Source organism: Astatotilapia calliptera, chromosome 15 (genome assembly GCF_964374335.1).
Source record: "Astatotilapia calliptera chromosome 15, fAstCal68.1, whole genome shotgun sequence".
NCBI lineage: Eukaryota > Metazoa > Chordata > Actinopteri > Cichliformes > Cichlidae > Astatotilapia > Astatotilapia calliptera.
Window position 1 is genome coordinate 10,329,772 of NC_137436.1, and position 24,659 is coordinate 10,354,430.

At 40.3% G+C, this 24,659-nt stretch overlaps 3 protein-coding genes across 5 annotated transcripts; 2 read left to right on the forward strand and 1 right to left on the reverse strand.

Moving 5' to 3' along the window:
• Positions 1-637: 637 nt before the first annotated feature.
• On the forward strand, positions 638-10,201 carry lin9 (lin-9 DREAM MuvB core complex component). 2 transcript variants are annotated; one of them, XM_026194901.2, is made up of 15 exons: positions 638-758; positions 1,898-1,930; positions 2,210-2,301; positions 3,282-3,395; positions 4,412-4,542; positions 4,716-4,841; positions 4,950-5,107; positions 6,299-6,432; positions 6,579-6,707; positions 7,069-7,170; positions 7,261-7,341; positions 7,439-7,564; positions 7,720-7,905; positions 8,169-8,266; positions 9,221-10,201. In XM_026194901.2, exons 1-15 carry the CDS (start codon positions 728-730, stop codon positions 9,324-9,326), a joined length of 1,647 nt encoding a protein of 548 aa, XP_026050686.1. In that variant the 5' UTR covers positions 638-727; the 3' UTR covers positions 9,327-10,201. The 2 variants fall into 2 exon arrangements, with proteins under 2 accessions (XP_026050686.1, XP_026050687.1); XM_026194902.2 differs by lacking the exon at positions 638-758 and adding an exon at positions 1,409-1,513.
• A 2-nt stretch (positions 10,202-10,203) lies between these two features.
• mixl1 (Mix paired-like homeobox) lies at positions 10,204-12,005 on the reverse strand. The gene is made up of 4 exons (XM_026142643.2): positions 11,726-12,005; positions 11,384-11,604; positions 11,085-11,211; positions 10,204-10,915 (listed from the first exon to the last, which is right to left on the reverse strand). The coding sequence occupies exons 1-4, from the start codon at positions 11,820-11,822 to the stop codon at positions 10,335-10,337; spliced, it is 1,026 nt and encodes a 341-aa protein (XP_025998428.1). The 5' UTR covers positions 11,823-12,005; the 3' UTR covers positions 10,204-10,334.
• Positions 12,006-15,261: 3,256 nt separating this feature from the next.
• acbd3 (acyl-Coenzyme A binding domain containing 3) lies at positions 15,262-23,688 on the forward strand. 2 transcript variants are annotated; one of them, XM_026143069.2, is made up of 8 exons: positions 15,262-15,652; positions 17,045-17,186; positions 17,404-17,544; positions 17,805-17,963; positions 18,212-18,386; positions 19,126-19,369; positions 19,941-20,228; positions 22,272-23,688. In XM_026143069.2, exons 1-8 carry the CDS (start codon positions 15,385-15,387, stop codon positions 22,484-22,486), a joined length of 1,632 nt encoding a protein of 543 aa, XP_025998854.1. In that variant the 5' UTR covers positions 15,262-15,384; the 3' UTR covers positions 22,487-23,688. The 2 variants fall into 2 exon arrangements, with proteins under 2 accessions (XP_025998854.1, XP_025998855.1); XM_026143070.2 differs by having other exon boundaries at positions 19,944-20,228.
• Positions 23,689-24,659: the final 971 nt, after the last annotated feature.

A 24,659-nucleotide genomic window follows, 5' to 3' on the forward strand; every position in this document is an offset into this window, starting at 1 on the left:
TGTCTTGCCTCATTTCCCATTGGCACTGTAGGGTAACAAAATAAAGAGTTAATATGCAAAAAAAAACCAGCAACAGGATTTTCTGTATTTAATGGTAACAATTTATGAGCTTACTAAAGTGAAAAAATTGGAAGAAGAAACTTACACTTTCTGTGAGATTAGAAACTCATATTTGCACAAATGATTTATTTATTTTTTTAGTTTTTCATCTGCTTTTTCCTCACAGCTAAGAAAAAAATCTCACGTATATTTGGTTATTTACTAATTAATAGATAAATGGTACCCCATATGCTGTGTTTTATGTTGCGTATAGTATAAACAAAATCTTTCTTGGTATAACTGCAGGTAAAAATAAATACATTTACTCAAGAGAGAACATTTCATTTCAAACACAACACTTTCCAAACAAAGACTAAAACGTAAAGGAGAAATGAACGATAACTGATGTGGCGTATGAAACAATGGCTGGTTGCTATGCTCCCATTCCGAGTCAAGTTTTTGATACGAAACGATTTCCCAAGGATTTAACTTCACATTTAACATGTAAAAGTTGGATGTGTAGAAAGTGGATGTATTTGTTTAGATAAACAAACTACTGGAAGCAGTTATTAAGCTACCATTTAAGCAAATTACGGGATTTTTATTTCTCAAATCGCCCTCCAGAGAGAGTCCCGACCCAGAATGCATTTTGACAAGGTCTTTGAAAAAGCGGCGCGGCTAATTCAAGATGGCGGAGATGGACCAGCTGTTAGACGAGAGTGAGTAACAACACAAATTCAAGGAGTTTTGCATTGTAAACAAGCAGCAGTCCCGCGGTGGTAAAATAAATAACTGGCCAAAACCCGATATCGCTGACCATGTAATGGCTATTATAGGTTCTGCGCGGACTTCATAAGCTCATTTTAGACGCAAACAGACACCGGGTCTGTCTAAGTCAGCTAACGCTTGTTAGCGCGAGAGGCTAACCATGGCTAATGTTGGAGTTGAACAAGTTACTCTAGCCCAACTGGGTGAACAAATACCGTTAGCTTAGCCCCGAGCTAACGTCTGCTAACCTTAGATCGCGTATAGCAGGAACAAAAAGGCTGCCGCTACGCCACTAGCTGCTAACAAGCTATCTGTTTTGCTGGACTTATTTTCTATTTTATTGATTTATTTTAGTTTTCCATGACACTTTCATCATTTTTAGCGTTCCTTCACCCTGGTTATAGTTATGCGTTATGTATCATTATTGATCTTGTGAAGGGAAACTTGCCAGTTCATTTGTCTGTTTACACCTGAAACGGTCTCTGGGAACTTACCTAATGTAAATAACGTTATTTTACAGCTCATAGCTTAGCTTGTCCGGCTCATGTGTAGATACGAATTGCCCACAGCTGATGTTACACCCGTGTCTGACAGCTCCAGTTGGGGGTAAAGGCCTAACCGAGTCCGCTAGCTTTATTTTTAATTCCTGTTCACCTGCCTGGCTGCTGTCAGGGTTTAAAGCACCATCTTACTGATTCTGCGACAGGTGAAATGAGCATTTCGTAACTTAAAAAGGAGAACACTGGCAAATAATATTTATCAAAGTTGCACCGTTTTAGATTTCGTCTATGTGGTGTTGCTTTTTTATGCTTTTTAATGCTCTACAGCAGGGGTGCTCAATGCCAGTCCTCGAGAGCTACTGTCCTGCAGCTTTTAGATGCATCCCTACTCCAACACAGCTGAATCAAATGTTTGATTACCTCTTCAGCATGCCATCAAGTTTGGAAAAGGCCTGATAACAAGCCATTCATTTGATTCAGCTGTGTCGGAACAAGGATGCATCTAAAAGCTGCAGGACAGTAGCTCTCGAGGACTGGCATTGAGCACCCCTGCTCTACAGTAATGTAGCCTAAATTGTTCTCTTCCTCAGGTTCCTCAGCAGAGGCACTCGTCAGTCTTAAAGGTATGGATTCCCTTGTATTTATGCTTTTTACTGTTTACAAATATACTGGGTGCTTCTGAAACGTTGACTCGAATTCCTCACTATATCGATTAGACCTGTGTCAGATCACGTTGGTCAGAGCTCTGTAATAGTTTCTAATTGCAAGCTTACATGGCATAATGGTCCTGTTATTGTTTGCATGTGATTTTTGTCTGTTGGTATAGGGTTGTTAAGATATAATTACTGATTTAAAAACTGTTTTTGGTGTTCTTGTATATAAATATGTTGGTATTCTCACAGAGGGCAGTTTGTCCAACACTCTGAATGAGAAAAACAGCTTCCCTCGAGCTCACAACACCAGGGGACGGCATTCCTCTGTCACAATGGACACGGTAAGTTAATGCAATGAAAGCAATGAAAACTTCGAAAACAAAGAGAATCTGTTACACATGTTGCTTTAATTACTAATATGAAAAATATGGTATAGTGGTTAACATAGTCACCTTACTCCATAATTATGCTTCAGTGGGAAATTTGTGCCATAACTATGTCATAACAGGAAATCCCTCTAAAACCCTATGATGAAACCCTAAGGCATGACATGACGCACACCTCCACTGAAACGGAACTAAATGTGGTGTCAGTGTAAGCCGCAGCTATTGTAATTGGCCTGTTCAGTACCATTGATTCCTCCTGATGCATTTCCGGCTACTTTTTTGCCACGGTTTTGGAATTTTTCAGTGAAAGAATACCAATCATGTCAAAGCTGCACCAGATCAAGTACTATCCACTGTGGTGACCCGTTGGGAAATAAGGGAGCAGTTCAGTGTATCTTTTCTTTCCTTTTAGCAACCAAGAAGTTAATTATTACAATGCAGTAATACAGGGTTTGATATTTAAAAAAAAATCACAATTATTTCTTCTTAAAATGAAAAGAAAGTCACTTCATCTTATGTGAGAGAGCTATGGCCGAAAATGGTAATGTATGGATATATCGTTAGTGTATGCATAGTTACTGCCCTTTGCTCATCTTAGCAGCATAGTTAAGTCTTTTACAGTTCTGTTTACATCTCAGGAGTTGATTTTCTTACCTCCATTAAGTTGTTTCATGCCAGTGTAATGTGATGTGGAACTGGAAGGAAAATGCATTTCATCTCATTTTGCATGAATGGGGGTCTTTACATTTACTTAGATATTATTTCAGAACCTGTGTATTATACATGAGAGTTCCCAGAGTAACATTTGTGTTAGCCAGGCTATTTATAACGCAACATGCCAGAATTTCTACTGCTAATAGACGCCTAATATGGAGAATGCCACAATGTTATTTATAGATTGTTGGTAATATTTTGAATTTACATTGTTCTTGCAGCCTACACGGAGCTCGAAGCGGAGCCGTTTGTTTCGAGATGAAGATGAGCCACCGCAGCAGCGTCTTCCGTCCAGATCTCCACGGAGGAGCCAGAGAGTCACCACCACACCACAGGTAATGATTGCATTCTTCCTTACGATCACGTATATATTGCAGTTAATACATTTTCCTGGTAATGCTCCAGTTAGCACTGTTCATATTAAACTTTAAGATAATTGTGTCACCTGTGCAGTTTACGAGGCCCAAGATTAAAAGTAAAGTAAATTGTGTGTGAAAATAGTGCACTATTTGCCTATTTGCACTACTCTGCCTGGTTTACACTCAATGTCATTTACCCTTACCTGTATATTGTATATTGCATAGCTTTCTTGTTAAATTGTATTGTATTTATTTAAATTTTTACTTTTTAATTATTTTATTTGCATTTTTTATTCACTCTCTTATATTTAAATGTTCATTTGCAATTTCATCTAGGGTTTGAGAGTAACGAAATTTCTATTCTCTGTATGTCCTGTACATGTGGCAGAATTGACAAATAAAGTTGACTTTGACTTTGACTTTTGACTTTGAAAAGTGCTCATCCACTTGGATTACTTGTGACGAGATATATTACACTTGGGTGTTTGAAAGTTTTCGTAGTATAAAAGTTCAACTTTGTTTGAGGTTTGTTTTGGTCCAAAAGCTATCTGTTTATACCTGACCTGTTTTTGGTACGAGTGTCTTCAAAGAGTTGAACATCATGTCAACATTAAAATAAGATAAAATGTGAGTCCAAATTATAGCTAATAACTTAAATTTAACATAAAAATCAATCAATAGCCAAAAGAATAAGATAGAGTTTAACTTTGGATATCCATATGTGTATATGAATAAACATACGCATATACACACACAAATATATAAAATCTAAACTAGAATTTTTTAAAAAGGCTCCTTGCGGGGTAATGTGAGTTTCAAAGGTTATGCTTTCTGACCAAGTTGGTGTGCCTGAGATTGAATAAGTTCATCATATCTCTACAGCATAACAGAATATGATTTGTCTAATGTAACCCTTTCCAAAGGAGTTCTTTAAAATGCCTACCATATTGTTGTTTATGAAATGACTGTTGTTTTAATGGTTTTCCTCACAGAAATTTTCTAACATCGTGACACCAGATAAGAAGGCTTCCCAGAAAATAGGGCTGAGATTAAGAAACCTGCTGAAACTGCCCAAAGCTCACAAATGGTGCATCTATGAATGGTTTTATTCCAATATTGACAGGTAAAGTCTGATTTTTATTTATTTATTTATTTTTGTTCCCTGATGAGTACACATAAATAAATGAGATAAAAAATAAGTTACCCACGCATAACTGGTCTTAATTCAGCTTATCATGTTAGTCAAAAGCAAATTGGTAATTATAAAACTGTTACTGTTGCTTCTCTTTCTTCCAGGCCTCTTTTCGAGGGTGACAATGAGTTCTGCCTGTGTCTTAAGGAGACTTTCCCCAACCTGAAAACAAGAAAGCTAACCAGAGTTGAGTGGGGTACAATAAGGAGGTTGATGGGGAAACCTCGACGGTACGCTGTGATTTTTACATAAGTGTATGGAACAGTTTCCTTATGGACTTGATGTGTCAGGATAAAAAGAACTGGCATTACATTGCTGTGCTCTTTTGTCCCTTCAAGGTGTTCATCTGCATTCTTTGCTGAAGAGCGAACTGCATTGAGGCAGAAACGGCAGAAAATGCGGCTGCTGCAGCAAAGAAAACTAACTGACGTGTCAAACTGCAAAGATCTTCCTGATGAAATCCCTCTGCCTCTCATCATAGGAACCAAAGTCACCGGTAAGATGACTGAAGTGAGCGCAAGATTTTCAAATGAGCTGCAGTGTTGCATTTTACATTTTTCTGCTTTGCACTTTCAAAAGATATATTCACGGAATTGAACTTAAGAGATAGAGAAGTTATTTTATCTGTTCCCTGATCTATCAGCCATTTTTGGGGAGAACTTAAGGATGACCTAATTAGAGCAGTTTTACTGTGATTTACCTCACAAAACACAGGTTTGGTCATGATTTAAGAATTAATATGCTAATTATGGCACAAATGAAAACGGATCCCTCAAAGGTCAAGTTGAATGATTTTTGTATCCAAAAGATCAATGGTTAGCTCGACTGTGATGAGATGACGTTTCATAGAAACGTTATTTTCTATGAAACAAAACGTGTGTCCATATGCTAATTTGAGGTGCCCACCTTGAAATTGTGGTGATTGTACAGATCTTTTGTAGTATAGCAACGCATATTTGAAGGATTGTCTACACTCTGTTGCTTTATCAGTTGACTTTATTGGCGAGCATAAACAAGGAATTGCTAAATTCCTTCAAAGTTGAAGGACTGCAGTCTTTCCTAACAAATACTGTTTTTTTTCTCCATACAGGTGACCCCCCCCTTCTCACCGTCTCTTCTCCCCTTTGGTTTTCTTTCTCTCCCTCTTTCTTTCATTCTTTCTCCCTGTCCTATCCCCCAGTCATGTCTGTCCCGTTTGTAGCAACTGAAAATAAAATAAATTCATAATTATAATAAAGGTCAATCAAATGGACCAATATGGCAAGGCCATGATGATCCACTTGGTAAAATAAATCCGCTTGGCATCTTTCTTGGCCTTAAAACAACAATTTTGATGGCTAAAGATCCAAACGGGACACAAAAAAAAAAAAAAAAAGAGAAAGTTGAACAATAAGAGCACAAGACAGTGAACAAATCAATCATTTTAAAATATGGTACTGGAGTTGAATTTGATCAAAACTATGGACAATTAAAGGACCAAGAAATCAAGCCAATAACATCTTTGGATGGACAAATAGCAAAGCGTCTACTTGGCTATTTCAGACACCAAATGAATCTGTACTCGTAAAAAGTCAGATCCTTTTAATGGTGTGGTGTAGGCTGTATCAGACTCCATATGTGAATAATTAATTTATTTGTTATTTATTTATTCAGGTTTAAATCAAGTGCATTTATCTTTGTTCTACAGCTCGTCTCCGAGGACTCCATGATGGGCTGTTCACAGGGCAGATTGATGCAGTAGACACCAGTGCCGCCACCTATCGTGTCACCTTTGACCGCACTGGCCTGGGAACTCACACTGTGCCTGATTATGAAGTCCTGGTAAACACTTTAACTTAACTCTCATAAAAGCTTCACTCTCAGTGTGATTTTGCCACACAGGAGAAGAAGAAGAAATGCCAATAGCTGTATCGTAGGAATTTCACAGGTCATATTATTAACCATCTTATTGTAATTTTCTTTTCCAGAGCAATGAACCTAATGAGACCATGCCCATTTCAGCCTTTGCCCAGAAGCATCGGTCAGCACGCTATATGCAAAGCCTCATGACTCCGCCTAGAGGGCCCTATCCCTCTGCTACCACTCCTGTCCATATGGTATTCTGAAACTACATTTACTACCATTTGTTGATTTGCTGACACGTTTGGCCATATTCGAGTTTTGTTTTTTCTTTTTTTTTTCTTTTTTTTTTTTGTTGTTTTCAAATAACTGCTTTGTTTGGCCTACTATACACTATACGTTTTATACATTAATGCTAATCAGTGGGTAGACTGAAGAATTCCAAGGTGGGCTAGTGGCGCAATCACTTAATTCCCCCTTAGAAGCTGATTCCTCTGTAAAAAAAGCCAGTGAAACCTTTGCCGGACACCTTTTTCACAGCTGTGTATCTGTTTGCCCATCTAAAAACAGATTTCAAATGAAGATTGTTGATCTAACTGGCCTTTTTTTAAACAACAGGACAATGACCCTCTTATCACCCAGTCACCATGGAGGAACAAACTGCCCGGTGCTGAAGGAGATACACTGGGAGGATTTCCTGTCAATTTCCTGGTCCAAGTGGTAAGGAATTCCTGTCAAATTGAAAACTAAAAAGGTGACGTCCTTCAATGTAGTTCTAATGCTTTGTCTTGTTTTTCTGTCCATTATTAGACAAGACTGTCCAAAATCCTCATGATCAAGAAAGAGCACATCAAGCACTTGAAAGAAATGAATACAGAAGCTGAGAAGCTGGTAAAGTCATTATAGTTAAGTTACTTTAAAACATGTTAAATGCTTCTGAAATATCCACATCAAGCTTACCTCAGCTATGTTTTTGTTTTGTGTTCAGAAGTCATACTCTATGCCTATTGATCTGGACTTCCAGAAGCGATATGCTACCACCGTGCTTGAGCTGGAGCAGCTAAATAAAGATCTGAACAAGGTTCTTCATGAAGTTCAGCAGTACTGCTGTGAAGTAAGTGAAAAGGCACGCTTACACTTAAACTTGAAATATTTTATTGCAGTATCTGATAATTCTAGCATGTTTTTTTTTTCTTGTTAGTCAGGAACGAGTAAGGAAACAAATGAGTAAGAGAGCCTTGTGTTAAACATCAGTGTACATCTTTCCAGCTCGCTCCTGATCAGGGCATGGTTCCAGCAGACCATCCCACAGAGCTGCGGAGGCGTAGTGAAGAAGAGGCCCAGCAGATGGTGCAAATGCGCATCAACGCCATGAAGGATGGGCAGCAGAGTGTGGCAAATCCCAGCCTCACACACCTCATCTCCCGTCTCACTGCTCTGCTCCTACAGATCAAGGTAGAAGATGTATTTTTATCACAAGTGTGTCAGGATGATAGGAGAGGATGTTAGGATGTCACACTCTGTGTGCAAGAAAACAATTTGTTTGAAATTCAATGCAAAAATTTAGAGCTTCGCAGCAGTAATTTGTTAAGAAATGTTGAACTTCAAGTATATAATACAATATATGTTTTATCAATTAATCAGTAAATATAATATAATACATCCATGACTTCTGATTTGATTACCTGTTAATCATTCATTCTCCTGGCTTGTCTCAGTGTTTGGCAGATGGTGGGGATCTGAATTCATTTGAGTTTAAATCTCTAACAGACTCTCTCAATGACATCAAAGCATCGATTGATCCCTCCAACCTCAGGTAAAGGACCAAATAGTGTTTCCATCCATTTCTAACAAAAGAGCAAGAATGACTGTTTTTAAGACAAAACTGAATATTTTTCTCCTTTATTATCTGTGAATCTCAAAACTCCCAAAATAGTGTAACTGTTAAAACAGTATAATCTCATATTTCATGGCTTTTCCTAAAATAGGATAGTGCAGCTATGTGGTATAAAAATAAATAACTTTCTCATTAGTTTTACTGGAGTCATTTTGATTCCCACTGAAGTCTATGCAAACTGCTGCATGTTGCTGAGCAACACACAACATTTACACACTTTGATGTGAATGATAATGTAAAATGAGCCAGAGCTAGCTGCATGTGATTGACAGATAACTATTTAGGGCATTTGGTTAGATCAAAATATTTACAGCAGAGCTGAACAGGGTGGGATGTTGAGTGTATGGCAGGACATGTGGAGAACCGGGCAGGTTGTTGGCTGTGCCGAGCAGCATGGGAACCCTAGCTGAACTGATCACAGAGTCTAGACTGTGGAGACTATTCAGAGCAATTACAAAGTAAAAGTCAGAGTAAGAGAGCAGAACTGAGGAGGGCTGCAGTTCTTTTACAATAATTAATTTACTAAAATTGGTTTGTTTTAGCTAGCTGCAAAGTTTGTTTATAATGTAGGCAGTGACCTGTCAATTTCAAAGCGAGGCTATTCTTTTTATACACACTTTATTTTAACTAATACAACATGTATTCTGAAATTTCCAAAATAATTTTGATGTGTTATGGTGTTGTTTGTTGTATCATTTGCTTATTGGTGGATTTCTAAGATATATGATGAAATAACAAATTACAATTATCTGCAATCTGTTTAGTGGTTCATACATTTGCTGAACAAGCAAAAGTTGCTGATGTTGCAGGACCACCTGGTTGTTCCGTTGTTAACTGTTCTTCATAACTTTGGTTATTTTTCTGCATTTCCAGTTGCTTCCAGAATAACGTTGAGATCCATGTGGCACACATCCAGAGTGGCCTTAGTCAGCTGGGCAATTTGCATGCATTCGCTGCCAACAACACCAATGCAGTCTGAGTACCTGCATCGTCCCGCCCACGCACAGGTGCATGTACACACACGGAAGTGCGGTATATCCATGTTTGTCTTGTGAAATGGTGCTTTTACCTGGACTGTTAAAAGACTACAAAGAAGGCTCATGTCGATGCTGTGGATCTTCAATTTGAGTTCTTCCCAGATTTCCTCAAGTTTTGATCGGAATGGAGAGAAGAATGCTGAATATTTTACCCACAAGCTTTTGTTGTATCAAAATGTTTGTGCACCCAACTGAATGAACACAAACCTGAAAGAGTCTTAAAGCTTTTTGCCACGCTCCACATTTCCAAAATATTAAAACTGTTATTTATTTGGTTTCACGTGCCAAACATAAGGTTTTAACAGTTTTTATTGCCCGTATTTATTTATTTTTGAGTAGGTGTGTATGGTTATGCAACAATATTTTGCTATTTCTGATGTTTCCCTCTAAGTTGTGTGTTCTGTTGCTCCTTTAATGATAAGTACAGGGGAACGCGAAGGAATGTTTTATAATTAAAAAGTTATTGTAGATAATTGTACAATATCTGATTATTAGGAATATTGTCAGCCTTTCTGCTGTGTATTCTGAAATGGCTTTTGTAATTTTGTGCGCACTGAAAAGTTTTTTTTTTTTTTCAGTATTTTTTTATAAAGGAGAACTCTGGGGTTTTGATCTTAAGTGTTTCCATATTTTACATCGGCTGTTGCTGCAACACCCCCCACACTAAGTCTGCATCACTGACCTTTAAACCCCATCAACAGTTCTTTCCTAGAGATTCTCCTTTTTTTCAGTTTTTGTAAAGTTGTATATGAGAGTGCCCCCGGGCAGTTGTATATAAATGTTTGTCTTTTTATATTAAACATAATATTGAAAAGCAGGTTTTGGCTTTGTTTCATTTATTAACAAACAAACAAATTCATACAAAACAAATGTCTTTTTTTTTTTTATATATAGTTTTAAAATAAATACACTCTCACACCTCTTATGATACATGTAGCTTTTGTAATGCATCACATAAAGCCACTGAAGTTTGCCATTGCTTCATTTTCCCAATCAGAATCCGAGTCGGAGAAGTCCTGCATCTTTCTGGCGGGGATCTGGGAAAAGTGATCGAACCTGTCCCCGCTGGCCCTCGCCTGCGGATACTGCATTTGGCATCTGTTGTCCTTAGATGATGATGGTGTGCTGAAGGGGTTCTGCATTGGGATGGGAGGAATCACAACTTTCATCTCTGGTCCAATGGTTTTGTTTGGTGGGAAATTGTCATACTCCACCAAAACCTTTGGAGCTTGGCTGTTGGTCATGTTGGCGTCCATGTTTGTCTGGTGCTCTCTCCTGGGATAGAGAGGGACGCTGCAGCTCGAAGTGCCAGCACTCTGCTTGTGTCGCTGCATGTGTTCTGGATTCATTCTGGCGCCCTCCTTGTCATAGATGCGGGAGGCAGATGCTTGGGCGTAGCTGCTGGGTTTGCTTGGAAGAGTGTTCCTGTGGGTGTCCTCGATGCCTTGTAGGTGCACTGTAGACCTGAAACTTTCCTCTAGTCCAAAACCACCCATCTGATGTACTTCAGCACTGTGAAGATTGTCACAAACTGCAATGGAGAGGGGAAAAAAAACAAAACTAAGCAACATGTTTTAGAATGTAGAAAAAAGAAGCCACAAACTTGAAGTTAAAACTACAATGAGTGACACTGAGCAGGCTTGACCTGATGTTAGAGTGAGGATGTGAGCACAAAACTAGTGAGTAAAGCTAATAGCTACCTTTTTCCGGAGCCATCCTGTTCTGGACTTGGATAAAGGGACCAGCTGCTGGCGTGCTGCTGACCTTTGTGGACGTTGATGAGCTAACCTGGCGACGAGACTTGGCCCTTCTGTTCTGAAACCACACCTACAATTTTGGAAATCCGTTAATTCACATCTTACCACTCCATAAATCCAATTTTACCACAAGTGTGGAGTAGCGAGAGTTTCCTGTGATCTTAAGTGACTGTGTTTGCCCTTTGACCATGCAAAATAAATCAACCAATTCAACAAAGTGTGGCGTTTAAACCGGACTTCACCTGAATTCTGGACTCCGGCAGCCCAGTCAGAGCTTCCAGTCTCTCCCGTAGGAAGATGTCGGGATATTTAGTGTCGTTGTAAACTTTCTCCAGCACCTTGATTTGCTGTTGGGTGAAATTGGTCCTCTTTCTCCTGTGGGTCAGCATTGCCACGCATTTGTCCGCCCTGGGAACAGGATTTGCGGGGTTGAAGTAGTTTCCACCGTCCGGAGGTCCACATTCTGAAAAGAAGACGCAGGCGCAATTTAGTTATCATTGCGTAAGTTGAGCTCTGAGGCAGCTGTTAGGCCGGTATTTGAAAATTAACTTTTTGTTGGGGTTAATGATCCCAGAGCCACCAACCTGGATTCACGGCGTTGTTCATCTGCAGAGGCCCTTCGTGATACATGTGGAACTGGTTCGCCTCCCCGACGCGCATATTCCCCTGAACTGCAGACATCCTTTCCGCTTTATCCCCGGTGACTGACTGACTGAGCTTGAGATCCGTGCGCTCGCCGGATTTAAATCCTCCTGTGATCAAAGGTAAAGCTGTCTAGATGTGTGAATGGGTCTGCCATCGGGGCCGACCGGCACTGCAGCGGCCGTGCAGCGACTTCAGACGTCTGCGGGCCAGCAGAGGTGTGAAGCAATCACACCTGGAACGATGGTCCGGCCGCAGGTCTGTTTAAAGGAGTTTTAATGGAATCTGCACGCTCAATACACATCGGCAGAGAAAACATTTATCCGCTTTGGCATGGATGAAGCAATAATGGACCCTCAGCCTTCAAAGGGAGAAAGACGGAAACGGCAATTTCCCAAAAAAGGTGGAGGAGTTCAAAGGACTATACCAGGACGCTGTGAGAAAACAGATATAAGCGCAAGCATTAGGTTTTTATTATTATTAATCTAACTCAAAACAGGGCATGATTTAATAATTATGTATACCCAACAAGACTGGCTCTTTATACAGGTTATTCTGCATCATGCCAGCATCCCAGAGTATCCCAAAGCCTAAAAACCAACAACAACAAAAACAAAACAAAGCTGTCAATAAAATCTGAAACTGCAGAAACGACTGTTAAAAGGATGACTTCTTACACCATATAAAAACCCTTTTGTTAGATGGCAAAACATTTATTGCCATCTATAACTGCTATTGAAGAATTTTCCTGGCAGTAAACTTCATTGAAGTGAATTTGCTGTTATATGTGGCATTAGTTTTGCTTCAGTGACAGTAAGAACAACCAGTTCTGCAACAGACCTTTAGTCCAAGTATAGAGCCCTGATCTCAACCTTAAGGAGTCCTTCTAGAATGTTGTGAACTCTCAAGTCATTAAGCCTTTGCATGTTATCAGATGATGTAACCACAGACTGTGGGGCTTTTTCAAGTTTTTTTTTTTTTTTTTTTAAAAACCTTTTAAACCCTAATAACTGACAAAATATTGAATTGTCCACATCTGTCAGGAAGGTTATAAGCTATGTTTGGAGGTAAAAGAAAGCATAGATTTTCCATGACTTGCCCCCTCACACAAGCCTTACTTTGTGGGAAATGATGCCTCCTGAGCCTTATCAGTGTCAACAAAGTGGATTTCAATACACAAACCACGGTTAAAAAGTACTTGGGAGCGGGCAGGTCTTATTGAATATGTCACCTCCGTTTGATTCAGAGGGGGGATTGGGTCAAGAGGTCAGGAAGCCCTCCCTCCCCAAAGACAGACTAAACAATTTTGTGCCTCATGCTCCACTTTTTTGCCTGCAGATTGAATTCTGCACTATGCTATGATCTGACAATGCAACAATTTCCAGATTCCTTGCAATATTTCCTCTCACAGATTTTACAGGATACAGAGCTTACTGGGTTAAGTCATCTGGGGAGTGTAGTGCAAATTTGGCAATGTGTTTGTCAGCGTTTAAAATAGAGCATGCATTGTTTACTCTTGGGGAGTACCTACAACACTCCTTGACAGGCCAAAATTTTAGGTGATTCTTCATATGTTAATCCGTACTCTTGATGGAGGTGCAGGGTCCTTTATTAATGAACATCTGCAACAATGACAGACCACCAGGGGACTCTGACATAACACATGCTCTGCTCCCTTTTTTAAATGTACTTTGATCATTTTAAGTCCATGTTTACTTGTGTGTGCATATTTAATGTGTGTCTTTTTTTGTTTCCGCGGCGTAACGGTAATCTTAACCTTTTTGATCTCTGTACTTCGACACTTACTTTTGTTCAAATAGGATTTGCTTGTTGGCTAAAGCATTCACAGTTCATAGGGTGCTTTGTCTGGGGGCCCTAATGGGGTATTGCCCCTTGTGCACAGACCAGATTGCTATGCTAAAAATCTGGGTCCTCAAGTTCTTGATGTTTTGTGACATTCTTCTGATGGACCTGGAGATCATAGCATGGACAATTTATTTATTTATTGTTATTGTTTTTTTTTTTTGTTTTTTTTTTTGTTTTGCATTGATTTGTGATGACAAGCCATGGTAGATTAAAAATGCTAACCTAGTACAGCAACTGCATGAAAATTCCTTTCAGCTTTACCTTAGCTGTTGTGGTATGTTATATAGTTTGTTTAGTTTGGCAACCTATGACAGACACTGGGCACTGTAATTAGATTAAAAAGCAGATCTAATTTGATTGATACTGATAAGATGTAGTTATCAGGCTGGACTACAAGCAAACACTGGACTAAATTCTTGTGGGGGATTAATACTGCTGCTCCTGTAGCCCCCAAACAAAAGCAAGTTCACACCTGGGCCAGGCCACTATACATTTACCCTGCAGACAGACAGGCAAAGTATTCTCACAGGTTTTCAGCAATGTGTTAAAATGTCACCTGTCTAATGGGCCCTTGTTATAATGTATTTCAGTACAATATTTGTGTATTTGAAGGATAATTTAAGGAGCTGGAGAGCATGTGCTCATTCAAAATGTGCATAAGTATTATCCAAAGCTTAGGCCAAGTCTTACTGTCAATGTACCTCACCTGGGCAAATGCAGCAACCATCATTAGCTAATTACAAATAAAACATCGGGGACATTAGTATAGCATAGTATATATAGTTCTCCAGGCTTTATGAAGGTTTTTTAAAGTTTTTCTTTGGACATTGCCTGCTTTTTCATTAATTTTCTGTCCAGTCCTTGTAACTGATCATTTTCAGGGGGATAGTTCTTTTTGTTTGTTTGTTAAGTCACTTTACACTGACCTGTGAATCATTCCAACATAATAAAAAGGCCCCTAAGTCAAGTATTATTGCACTATTCCCAAAGAACTATTAACCGAAAATATGGCATATTCCAGCATGGTGTGCAGTGTGTTTTGAAAACTAAAAAACAAAACAAAACTGGGAAGCATCCGATTGGCAATGGCTTTTTCAGCATGATGATCCCAAACACACTGCCAGTGCAGTAAAAAGCATACCCGGATAGCTCCTCACATCCAAAGAAGAGATCTGAATGTTCCTCAAGAAGCCTGGAGAACTATTCCCAAAGACTTTTTAAAGACATTCCAAGAAAGCTTGACAAAGTGAGTTCAAAATGTGTTGAAGAATAGGGATGATCATACCGGTTATTGACATTGATAGATTGTATCTTTATTTTGAACATGTTGAAAAAGTACAACAACATAGAATTAAAAGAGACAAATAAACAAAGCAAAACAAAAGGAAAACGAGCAACCACAACTACAAATAACCTTCATGTTCAAAAAGGAGCAGGAAGAAGCATAAGCTTATAAAATCGTTATATGGAAAACATGGAAAATCGATTAAAAAAAAGACAATTTATCCATTGCATATTTTAAAATACATGTTAATTTTTATATGTGTCCGTTAGTGTACGTGACGGTTAATAAAATGCTGGGGGGGGGGGGGGGGTTGTTTGTTTTTGGGCAAGTCTTTTTATCTGTTGGTAAGACCTCGTCATTATTTACATCGGTGAGGGGAGAGAAAACAACCGGAACTTCCGCTGGATTGAAACGGAAGTAGGTACGTGGCTGCTTCAGCTGACAGTCTACATGATGGCGACAGAGGTTCAGAGCGGCGACCTCGACAGCGCTACTTCTAGCCGGCTCGAAGTTTCCATCGATGGCCTCACCCTCACTCCGGACCCGGAGGGCGAGCAGAGCCAGGCCGAAGAACCGGAGTCCATACCCACGGAACCCAGCACAGATAAGCCGGGCGGCGCTGAAGGCGAAGATGGAGAGACTGCCAAATGTGCGATAGAGAGGAAATGGGGCTTTCCTCTGCTGGAGCTGTACGGAATGGCCCTTAAATTTTTTAAAGGTACTTCATGTTTGTTTCAATCCCCAAGCGGTGAGAAAGCTGCTCGAACAGTTTAAAGTGTGGCGCTCGCTGGTTCAGGCTAGCAGGTTGCTAGCATTAGCTGCTAGCTGTCACCACCGGGACTGGTGCTACTGCTGTCAGCCTCGGTGTTACATTAGCTTCACGGCTAACTAGTATCTAACGCTGCTGGCCGTTAAAGGGTAAAACAACCACGGCACTTGTGAGTGGCCCCTTTGTGTCAGCTGATTTGCCACTGTTGTCTCCTTTCTGGGTTTTTGTCTTTGCACCAAAGAGGAGTGACTATACTTATTACCAGTTTGCATATTTCTATGCATGCTTCCTCCACCAAACGAGGAAGATTTCCATTCCAATTGAATGACAGCTTGTTCTGGGATGTGTTCAGGAGCTTTTAAACACGCTCTCCCTCTGCTGTGACTGAAGCGGGACTGCATCAGGTGGCAGCTGCCCTCAAAGATTTTTCCTCCCAAAGTACTCAATGACAAGTTCCTGCTGTGCTGGAGGAATTATTATTCTGAGGATACAACTGCTGCATAGTTTTAGCTCGCCGCCCCTAAAAGCAGTTAACCACGTTTTCAGTCTATGGGGGGGGGGGGGGGTTTATGTGACGGCTTGACTGTTTTTACACCTGCCCTTTCATATCACTCCTATGTTGCTACTACTTGTAGTACTACTTTTATGTGTGCTCTGGGAGCCATTTTTAGGCCTTCTGGACATGCTGGGGTGGATTTAAAGCATATTGAAATACCCTAAGTAGTTGAATAATTGGAAAAGAAATTGTGATATGTGTGGCTATATTCTGCAGCCTGACCATTCTAGCTAGTTCTATATGTCTGCTTTACAAAAAGCCACAAATCCTGCAAAATACTGTGTCCATACTTTCCAGTCATCGTACACAAGTGTAAGCTGCATTGAACACTGGGCATTTGTGCTGTTTGTATTATGGCAGAACACTTGTGATGACTGTGCAAACAGGTCGGGGCCTGGCTGCCACTCTGTGTGATAGTAATCTGGGCTTTGTATCCTTGTCAGTGTGTCAGACAGGGTTAGGTCTACTTGCTCAACTTGCTCAACTCAGCTGCCTAAATCTCCCTTTTGCCTCACCTTAAATCAAGCTTTAGGTATGACTAATGTCATCTCAGTGTTTCATTCTTAATGATTTTAACCACAAAGAAGCTTGAAAAGTTTAGAGTGGGAGAGCACAGTTAGGAGTAATTATCTGCGCTTTACAGTCTTGGCACAAGAACATAACACTCCTGTACGTGGGAGTTTTTACTACCTTGTTGTGCACACAAGCTGCACTGTAGTATTCACTGCAGGTGGACATTAACAGGATTGCCTGCAAACTCATTGCTTCCACTTTGCTGCCTTCAGATAAAGATGGAAAGGCCTTCCACCCGACCTATGAGGAGAAGCTTCGATTGGTGGCTCTGCACAAACAGGTGTTACTCGGTCCTTACAATCCCGATGCTTCACCAGAGGTCGGCTTCTTTGATGTCCTGGGCAACGACCGCAGGTAACACCAGCTTGTGTGTGTGTTCATGCATGTGACCTTTGGATTGTAGTGGACATCTCAGTGATTTTTGCTTTGTATCAGGAAATACACACTCGTGCATTTTTACTCATTAACAGTTTGAAATGGATTCAGACAATGGGTGAAAATCATCCTGTTCAGAATGAAATTTTAAAAAAATAATGCACCTATTATTGTCTACACCTTGACCTGTGTGCAGGAAAGAGTGGGCTTCACTGGGTAACATGGAGAAGGACGATGCCATGGTGGAGTTTGTCAAGCTACTTAACAAATGCTGTAACCTCTTTGCCCCATACGTCACATCACACAAGATTGAAAGGGAGGAGCAGGAGAGGAAAAGGTGGGAGGATCAGCTTCTTTGTCCAAGGGACATTCATCTGCTAGTGTGTCTTAAATTTAGTTTCTACCCCAATTTGCTCTCTATTTATCTAGAAAAGCTGGAAAGCTGTGGTTAGTTTGGGTGGATAGGTTATACAGTATTTGACCTTGTTAGAATGTCGTGATATTCATGTATATTTCACAGTTTGGGCTTTTGTTTGCATGTAAATTATGCATTTTTATCCATTTACATTATTTAAATCATTCAATTCTTTTCTTCAGGAGAGAAGAAGAAGAGCGTCTAAGGCGGGAAGAGGAAGAAAGGGAGCGACAGAGGCTGGAGGAAGAGAGACGGAGGCTTGAGGAGGAGGAAAGGCTTAGAAGAGAGGAAGAAGAAAGGAGGCAGGCAGAAGAGGAGAGGCTACGGATTGAGCAGCAGAAGTATGTGTGGTGTTTGTTGTTTCTTTTTTAATTTTATATATAAGCATTCCTCTCCTTTTGTATTTAAATCTGTATGCTTTTTTTTTTTTTTTTTAAATCACTTTTTATTTCCACGTATTTTGTGAGACCGAAAACAAGGGTTAGTCCTGTGCTGACACTTGGCCCAAAGATGAAAATCTCACTACAAATCTGTCTGACTTCCTGTTGTTTTCCTGTATTTCCATTGTCATTCATTTTAATGTAACCAGACAACAGATAATGGCAGCATTAAATGCGCAGACAGCGGTGCAGTTCCAACAGTATGCTGCTCAGCAGTACCCAAACAGCCCTGAGCAGCAGATGAGCCTCATCCGTCAGCTGCAGGAGCAGCACTATCAGCAGTACATGCAGCAGCTCTACCAGGTCCAGCTGGCCCAGCAACAGGTAGGATGCAGAATCTCAACATAACATAGACTTTTCACTGATTGAGTTTTATTGTTCAATATATAGGATTTGCAGTTAATGTGGGAGTACTTAGAATAGATTAGAAGGATTGCCTGCAGGTCTTTCTTTGGCCCCAAATTCAATCTGATCAGTTGACCCCTGAGATTAGTCCCTTAATTAACTCTTCATTATCTGACTGAAAGGAATGTGTGTCAGAGCCTAGCAGCTGTATTATCTAGGATAGATTTAGTGTAGAAATCCCTTGCTAATAATTAGCCTTCCAAACTGGGTGGTATATGTCTTGACAGCACACACCTTTATTCATGTCCTCTTTAATATCCTGACTGATGCATAAAACCTTCCTGTAAGACATCGGCCTCCCTTTAGAGTCCTTCCAGCTCAAGTGAACTGTTAAATTGCAAAGGAGTTATTGAAAAATAGCCAAAAATGTTTTAAACCTTTTGACTTGAATTACTTTATTTTATACCATTTTTAACAGCCAGGTGTGGTAAACAAAAACCTCAAACAAAGACTAAGATGAAAAATCCCTGAGCAAATCAGTTGTTCAAAAGTCTAGCCCTAGGTCTACTCGTATGCAGCAAAGCTGAAAAACAGACCCTTCGGTTTTCGAGATGTATAGGATGTTGCCAGAAGATGGAAATTTAATTGTTAATAATCTTATCCAACCCTAACACAGCCCTGGTGAAACTAGATTGTTGGTTTCTCTTTCTCATCCTAGGCGGCCTTACAGAAGCAGCAGCAGTCTGATTCAATGGTGCAGGGCACCCTAGAATCTAGCAGCTTCCACACAGGTGAACCCATCCCCGCATCCTCAGCCGGACCATTGTGTGCTGCTTCACCACAGACTGGAGAAGAAGCTCCAACAATCAATGGAGGCCAGTCAGACTCTTACTCAGAAAGTATGGATCGGGAGCCAGAGCCTGAACCGGCAGAAGAGGTCTCAGAGAATGGACCTTTATTAGGTTGGTGGGCTGCTCTATATCCATCTCAAAATAAAAGCATGAAATATTGGAGCGGCTAATGACTAGGGGTCAGACAGGGTAAGCTCTCTGTCAGAGCAGTGAAGCGGTCTGCCAGGCTTGAAACCTGATGCTTATCTGCTGTGCCCTTGTTGATGTAACCTGGAGGGCAGAAGAGCTGGAACAAGTGACACACAATAATGTGTTGGTTTAGGTTTCCTCCAGTCACATATTCCGCTTACAGGAGTAAAAGACATCACAGTAGATATGCAAAAGTCCTTGGTGTGAATCCAAAACACATATCCCTTTCCAAATGACTTCCTCCTTCCTGTTCAGTGGAATGATAAATAAAGCTGGGGTAGCTGTGCCTGCAAAAACAAATCTTTGCTATTATGCACATGGATTCTGGTTTTCTCTGATCGTTCTGAGACACACAGGTTTCCTCCAAGTTGAGCTTGTTTGGGATTTGGTCTGTATATGCTGGAAGGGAATCGCTTATTAGGGAATGCACTGTTTGTTTTGTAAGAAATCTGGTAGAAAATAGATAATGTCTTCTCTTTCCTTTTGATTGCAGCAGAATCCCCACCAGTCATAGCTGCTCCTTCCATGTGGACACGGCCACAGATCAAGGACTTCAAGGAGAAAATCCGTCAGGACGCAGACAGCGTGATCACGGTGGGGCGCGGCGAGGTGGTGACGGTGCGTGTTCCCACTCATGAAGACGGCTCGTACCTGTTCTGGGAGTTTGCTACAGACTATTACGACATCGGCTTTGGGGTCTTCTTCGAGTGGACGGACGCAGCCTCTGCTTCAGTCAGCGTGCACGTGTCAGAGTCCAGTGAAGAGGATGAAGATGATGAAGGTGAGGGTAGTTTTTTTTTTTTTTTTTTACTTGCTGTACTTAAACACATTCCTTATTATTATGTAAACAGCAGTTATGCATTACAGCCTTGAGGCTTCTCACTTAATCATACCATGATTGGTTTGGTTAATTATTCATGCTGGATGCCCCCATACAACCCCTACAATGATTTGTTCTCCCCCCAGGATCGAACCAGGGTTAGGCGGCTGTGTCAACCACTACTGTGACTGTTTCCTTTCACTGTTGGGTATAAGCCGTACAGCTGTTTTTGGTTTTTATATATAATATATAGGGAATTTAAATAGTGAATTATATTTATATAGTTTTACTAGTGGCAACACTTAAACTCTTATTTTGAAAGTTTAGTTGCCTCTAACCAGTTAGCCCTGACTGTTCCCCTCCTGTATTTTCCCTGCTGATTGGCTTGTTGGTCAGGTTGATCATCCCTCTCCAAAAAGCACTTTGTCCCACCGTTAATGGTGCTCCAGTTCCAGTATCTTGGACTGTAGCTGGCGATGGTGGTCATCCTTTTGCTTAAGAGAACTACCGTCAGTTCAAATGCTTGTCATATCAGAATAAGCTGAGAACTGGTTAACTGTGTGTGACACTACGGCTACGTTCACACTGCATGCGAAAGCGCATCAAATTGGACTTTTTTGACCCATATCCGATCACGGTATGACAGTGTGAACGGCACAAATCCAATATTTTCAAATCCGATCTGGGTCACTTTCGTATGTGGTACTGAATGTGAGACATATCTGATGTTTCAGAAAGCGACTGCTGTTTGAATGGCCATGTTGCATTAAATCCGTCTTTTACGTCACTGACACAAGACAGACGCCAAGTATCAGCGCTGGAGAAGTGCCCGATAAGACATCGCGAATGCTTCGTGGCCATCCCGTGTAGATGTTAGTGAAACTGTTGGGAAGACAGCATTGGAAAAACGTGAACATTTTATTCGTACTGTATAATCTGCAGATTCTGACAGAAATCTGTAACTATCCTTTGAAGCACCGCTCCTCTCTAAAACAGCAATAAGGATAATTATTAGGCCATATGTAAATAACAAAATAGCTTTATAACTTAAAGCAAAATTGGGAAACGTAAGACCCGAAACAAGTCTTTATATTAAGGGCCATCAGTCAAATAATACTGTTTGGTCTGGATCTAAACAGAGGGCGTTGTGTGTGACGTCTTCTTTTGCTCATGCGGGCCGCTTTGAGGGTTCACACTAGAGCGCGTTTGCGGTCACATTTTATTTGTAATGTGAACAAGCAGACAAAAAAAATTGGATTTGATCAAAAAATCGGAATTGAGCATTAAGACCTGCAGTGTGAACGTAGCCTACTGCTGCCCTCTGCACAACAGAACGGTGGAGTCGGTCCACAGAACGAGAGACATGCGATTATATCACTTAGTGCCAAGTTATTTGTTACAAAACTACTGGGAAAATAAAATATTTGCTAAGAAATTAAAAAAAAAAGTGTCTGTCATGATGCTCATGCACTTCTGTACATGTACACACAAAGTCTGCATGAAGGCTGTCAATGCTCTAATTAGTGTTGTCTTGTGCTTTATTTCTGTGGCTTCAGTTATAAGCCCGTTTGAGAGATTAGTAACTAGTTTTCCATTAATATTTTATTCTTATCCTACACTTATAATTAATTATCCACTGACTCTTGCCATTGTAACAAAAGTCCTGCCTATCTTTTGTCATATAAAGGAAAGCATATGACTGAATACTGGCAGTCAAATTATTGAACAACATTCACTTTTTTAAATAATATTGATATTGTGCTGTTCTCACAGTCCAATTAAATGTTTGGATGCTTTGTCACCTTTAAGTTCTAGTGTTTTCTTTACCTCTCACACTAACCTGTAAGGAATACCCGCTGTTGGGCTCATTTCTTGGAATGTAATGCAAAAATCATACAGCACAAAATGTATTTTTGTTTGCGCAAATAATGCATTGGTGGTTTTTTTTGTTTTTGTTTTGTTTTTGTGTTTTTGTTTATGTTTTGTTTGTTTTTTTACCTGCAGGCGAGCCAACCAGTGAGGAAGAGAAGGCCAAGAAGGAGGCAGGGAAGCCTCAGGTGGATGAGATTGTACCGGTTTACCGGAGGGACTGTCATGAGGAGGTGTACGCCGGCAGCCACCAGTACCCAGGTCGCGGAGTCTACCTGCTCAAGTTCGACAACTCCTATTCACTCTGGCGCTCCAAGAGTGTTTACTACAGAGTCTACTACACCAGATAAGCCTGAATACAGACACAAGGGGAGCCAAGGAGTGTGTATGTTCGTATATATAAATATATGTATGTACGCGTGTGTGTGTTTGTGAGGGGGGGGAGGGTGAAGATTTGTGTGAAGGCAGCCTGTATTTGTGTGTATGTGTGCGTGTGTGTGAAGGAGGAAACTACCAGATTAACTCTGGATTAAACCACCAGAGGGAGACAAAGAGACACATCTGGAGTCGTAGTCTGGAGACTCGACTAATATGTATTTACTGTATGTGTACGCGTGACCCAAGATGCACCCATGCTAGATCCCGTTATCGAGCCCTTGGAAGAGGAGTGCGTATACCCGTTGTATATTCACCACCTGTCCTTGCTGCATTCACACCAAGCTGTAGGACTTTGCTCTCATGATATATTTCACCAGTTTCCTCCCCTGGGCTCCACTTAAGTCACCAAAGCCCGGCCCAGCACTGTCCAACACGGTGGCGTTGTGGCTGCTTGTGCTCCAAGTGATGCTATCATAACCACAAATGGAAACTTGGCGGCTCCACGAGCCTATGTTTCCCTTTCTTTCTTTTCTTTTTCTGTTTGTTTGTTTGTTTGCTTTTGAGTGGAAAAGGTGGTTGTTTATCCCAAAAGTACACAGAGGACAATGTTAGAAATCAATTTATTATTAAAGATGTGCTTCATAACACTATGCCTTTTACTCAGAGATCGTCTGGTCTTTGCCAATTGTGTTCTCACTCATTTAAACAGCCCGGGTTCTCAAACCTGCTCATCCTTTTTGTTGTCACAAAGCCACCGTACCTGTATGAAGATCTGAGAGGATTGTGAAGTGGAACGAGTGGTCTTTTTCATCTTCTTCTCGCAAACGTTCTGTTTCTTATACTTATTTCGAGAGTCAGGTTACAACAGCAGTGTGTGTCTTTTTAAACTTGCATCATTTATGAAGGACCGGCAAGAAGTCATTCAGTAACATGGGTGTTGAAGGAGGGTGTGCAAAACATCATTCACATGGTAATTTATGGCTGTGAGCCTTATCGGCTGCAGAAGCGTCACAGTGTAAGAAGTGTAAAAGTCAAATCAGTGTAGGAGTAATTTCCGTTCTCCCACAAATGTTTTTCCGTTTGAGTTTTTACAAAAGAAAAAAGTTGCTTGTTGACAGTCCCTTATCATATGTGTTGTTCACCACTTGTTAATTAAAGACTCACAAAAAAGAAAGAGCTTGTGTTGTCAATGTTAGCAGGGGGATTTGTTTTATCATTCCTGTTTTCCTGTTCAGAGCTCTGACACGCACGTGACAATAAACTCAACTAACCATCCTTTTTTTTTTTTTTTTAGGTCATAACACACTGTTACATCTGTGTAGAAAATCCATAACACAAAACTCTGTTTTGTCTACTTTTTTCCTTTCTTCCTCTTTGAGTTGTCATCTCAAACATTATGAATTAAAAAAATAAAAAGGAAAAAAGAGCTGATTAGAATTGTGTTCTGCGTGACACGGTTGCTTACTAACATTTAAATGTTTTTTTTATTATTATTGAAAATGTAATTTAGATTCATTCTGTTCTTCAGCTACGCATGACATATGTACCCAACATCTGAGTGCGTTGTGAGAATTGCTGTATGAACTGTGCTCTCTGAATCAAAGTGATTGTCGAATATGGCAAGTGGGCATCGAGGACATTTGATTTCACTTTATCACACTTTAGTTTTTTTTTTGTGTGTGTGTGTGGGTGTGTGTAAATGCAAAGCAACTTTAAAGACAGAGGCGGAGTATCTTGCAAGCCAGTTAACCCTCCAGTGTTTGCAGAGCATCATTATTTAATGACTCCTGCCTCCAAATCCATTCAATGATTTGTGCAACAGAATGTCACTACTTGCGGCTCACACAAGCCGTAAACGTCAAGAAAGTCCCCGTAACCTCAAATGTGATGTTTTTTTTTTTTTTTTTTTTTTTTTTTTTGTTCGTGGCTCATCAAAGGGTTTGATTTGAGATGTTTAAGCCTTGTATGTAAATAATTCTATAAATGATGTTTATGTATGGGTTTTTAAATGTGGAAGAAGGCTGTGGGTTTTTTGCGAATGAATGCACTGTAGTATGACACGTGCATTTTACCCCGAATGAAAGTCCAAAACTTGTAGAAAGTACGAGACTCCCTTAACATAAAATTTCATTTTTTTTGTATGGT

Excerpts from the sequence above, each read along its gene's own strand:
- lin9 (XM_026194901.2), top strand. The coding sequence starts at position 728 with ATGGCGGAGATGGACCAGCTGTTAGACGAGA. Across the intron at positions 3,396-4,411 it reads GAGTCACCACCACACCACAG|AAATTTTCTAACATCGTGAC; the intron begins GTAATGATTGCA and ends TTTTCCTCACAG. Across the intron at positions 4,842-4,949 it reads TTGATGGGGAAACCTCGACG|GTGTTCATCTGCATTCTTTG; the intron begins GTACGCTGTGAT and ends TGTCCCTTCAAG.
- mixl1 (XM_026142643.2), bottom strand. The coding sequence starts at position 11,822 with ATGTCTGCAGTTCAGGGGAATATGCGCGTCGGGGAGGCGAACCAGTTC. Across the intron at positions 11,605-11,725 it reads GAACAACGCCGTGAATCCAG|AATGTGGACCTCCGGACGGT; the intron begins GTTGGTGGCTCT and ends TCTTCTTTTCAG. Across the intron at positions 10,916-11,084 it reads CAGGATGGCTCCGGAAAAAG|TTTGTGACAATCTTCACAGT; the intron begins GTAGCTATTAGC and ends TCTCCATTGCAG.
- acbd3 (XM_026143069.2), top strand. The coding sequence starts at position 15,385 with ATGATGGCGACAGAGGTTCAGAGCGGCGACCTCGACAGCGCTACTTCT. Across the intron at positions 15,653-17,044 it reads GGCCCTTAAATTTTTTAAAG|ATAAAGATGGAAAGGCCTTC; the intron begins GTACTTCATGTT and ends TGCTGCCTTCAG. Across the intron at positions 19,370-19,940 it reads AGAGAATGGACCTTTATTAG|CAGAATCCCCACCAGTCATA; the intron begins GTTGGTGGGCTG and ends TTTTGATTGCAG.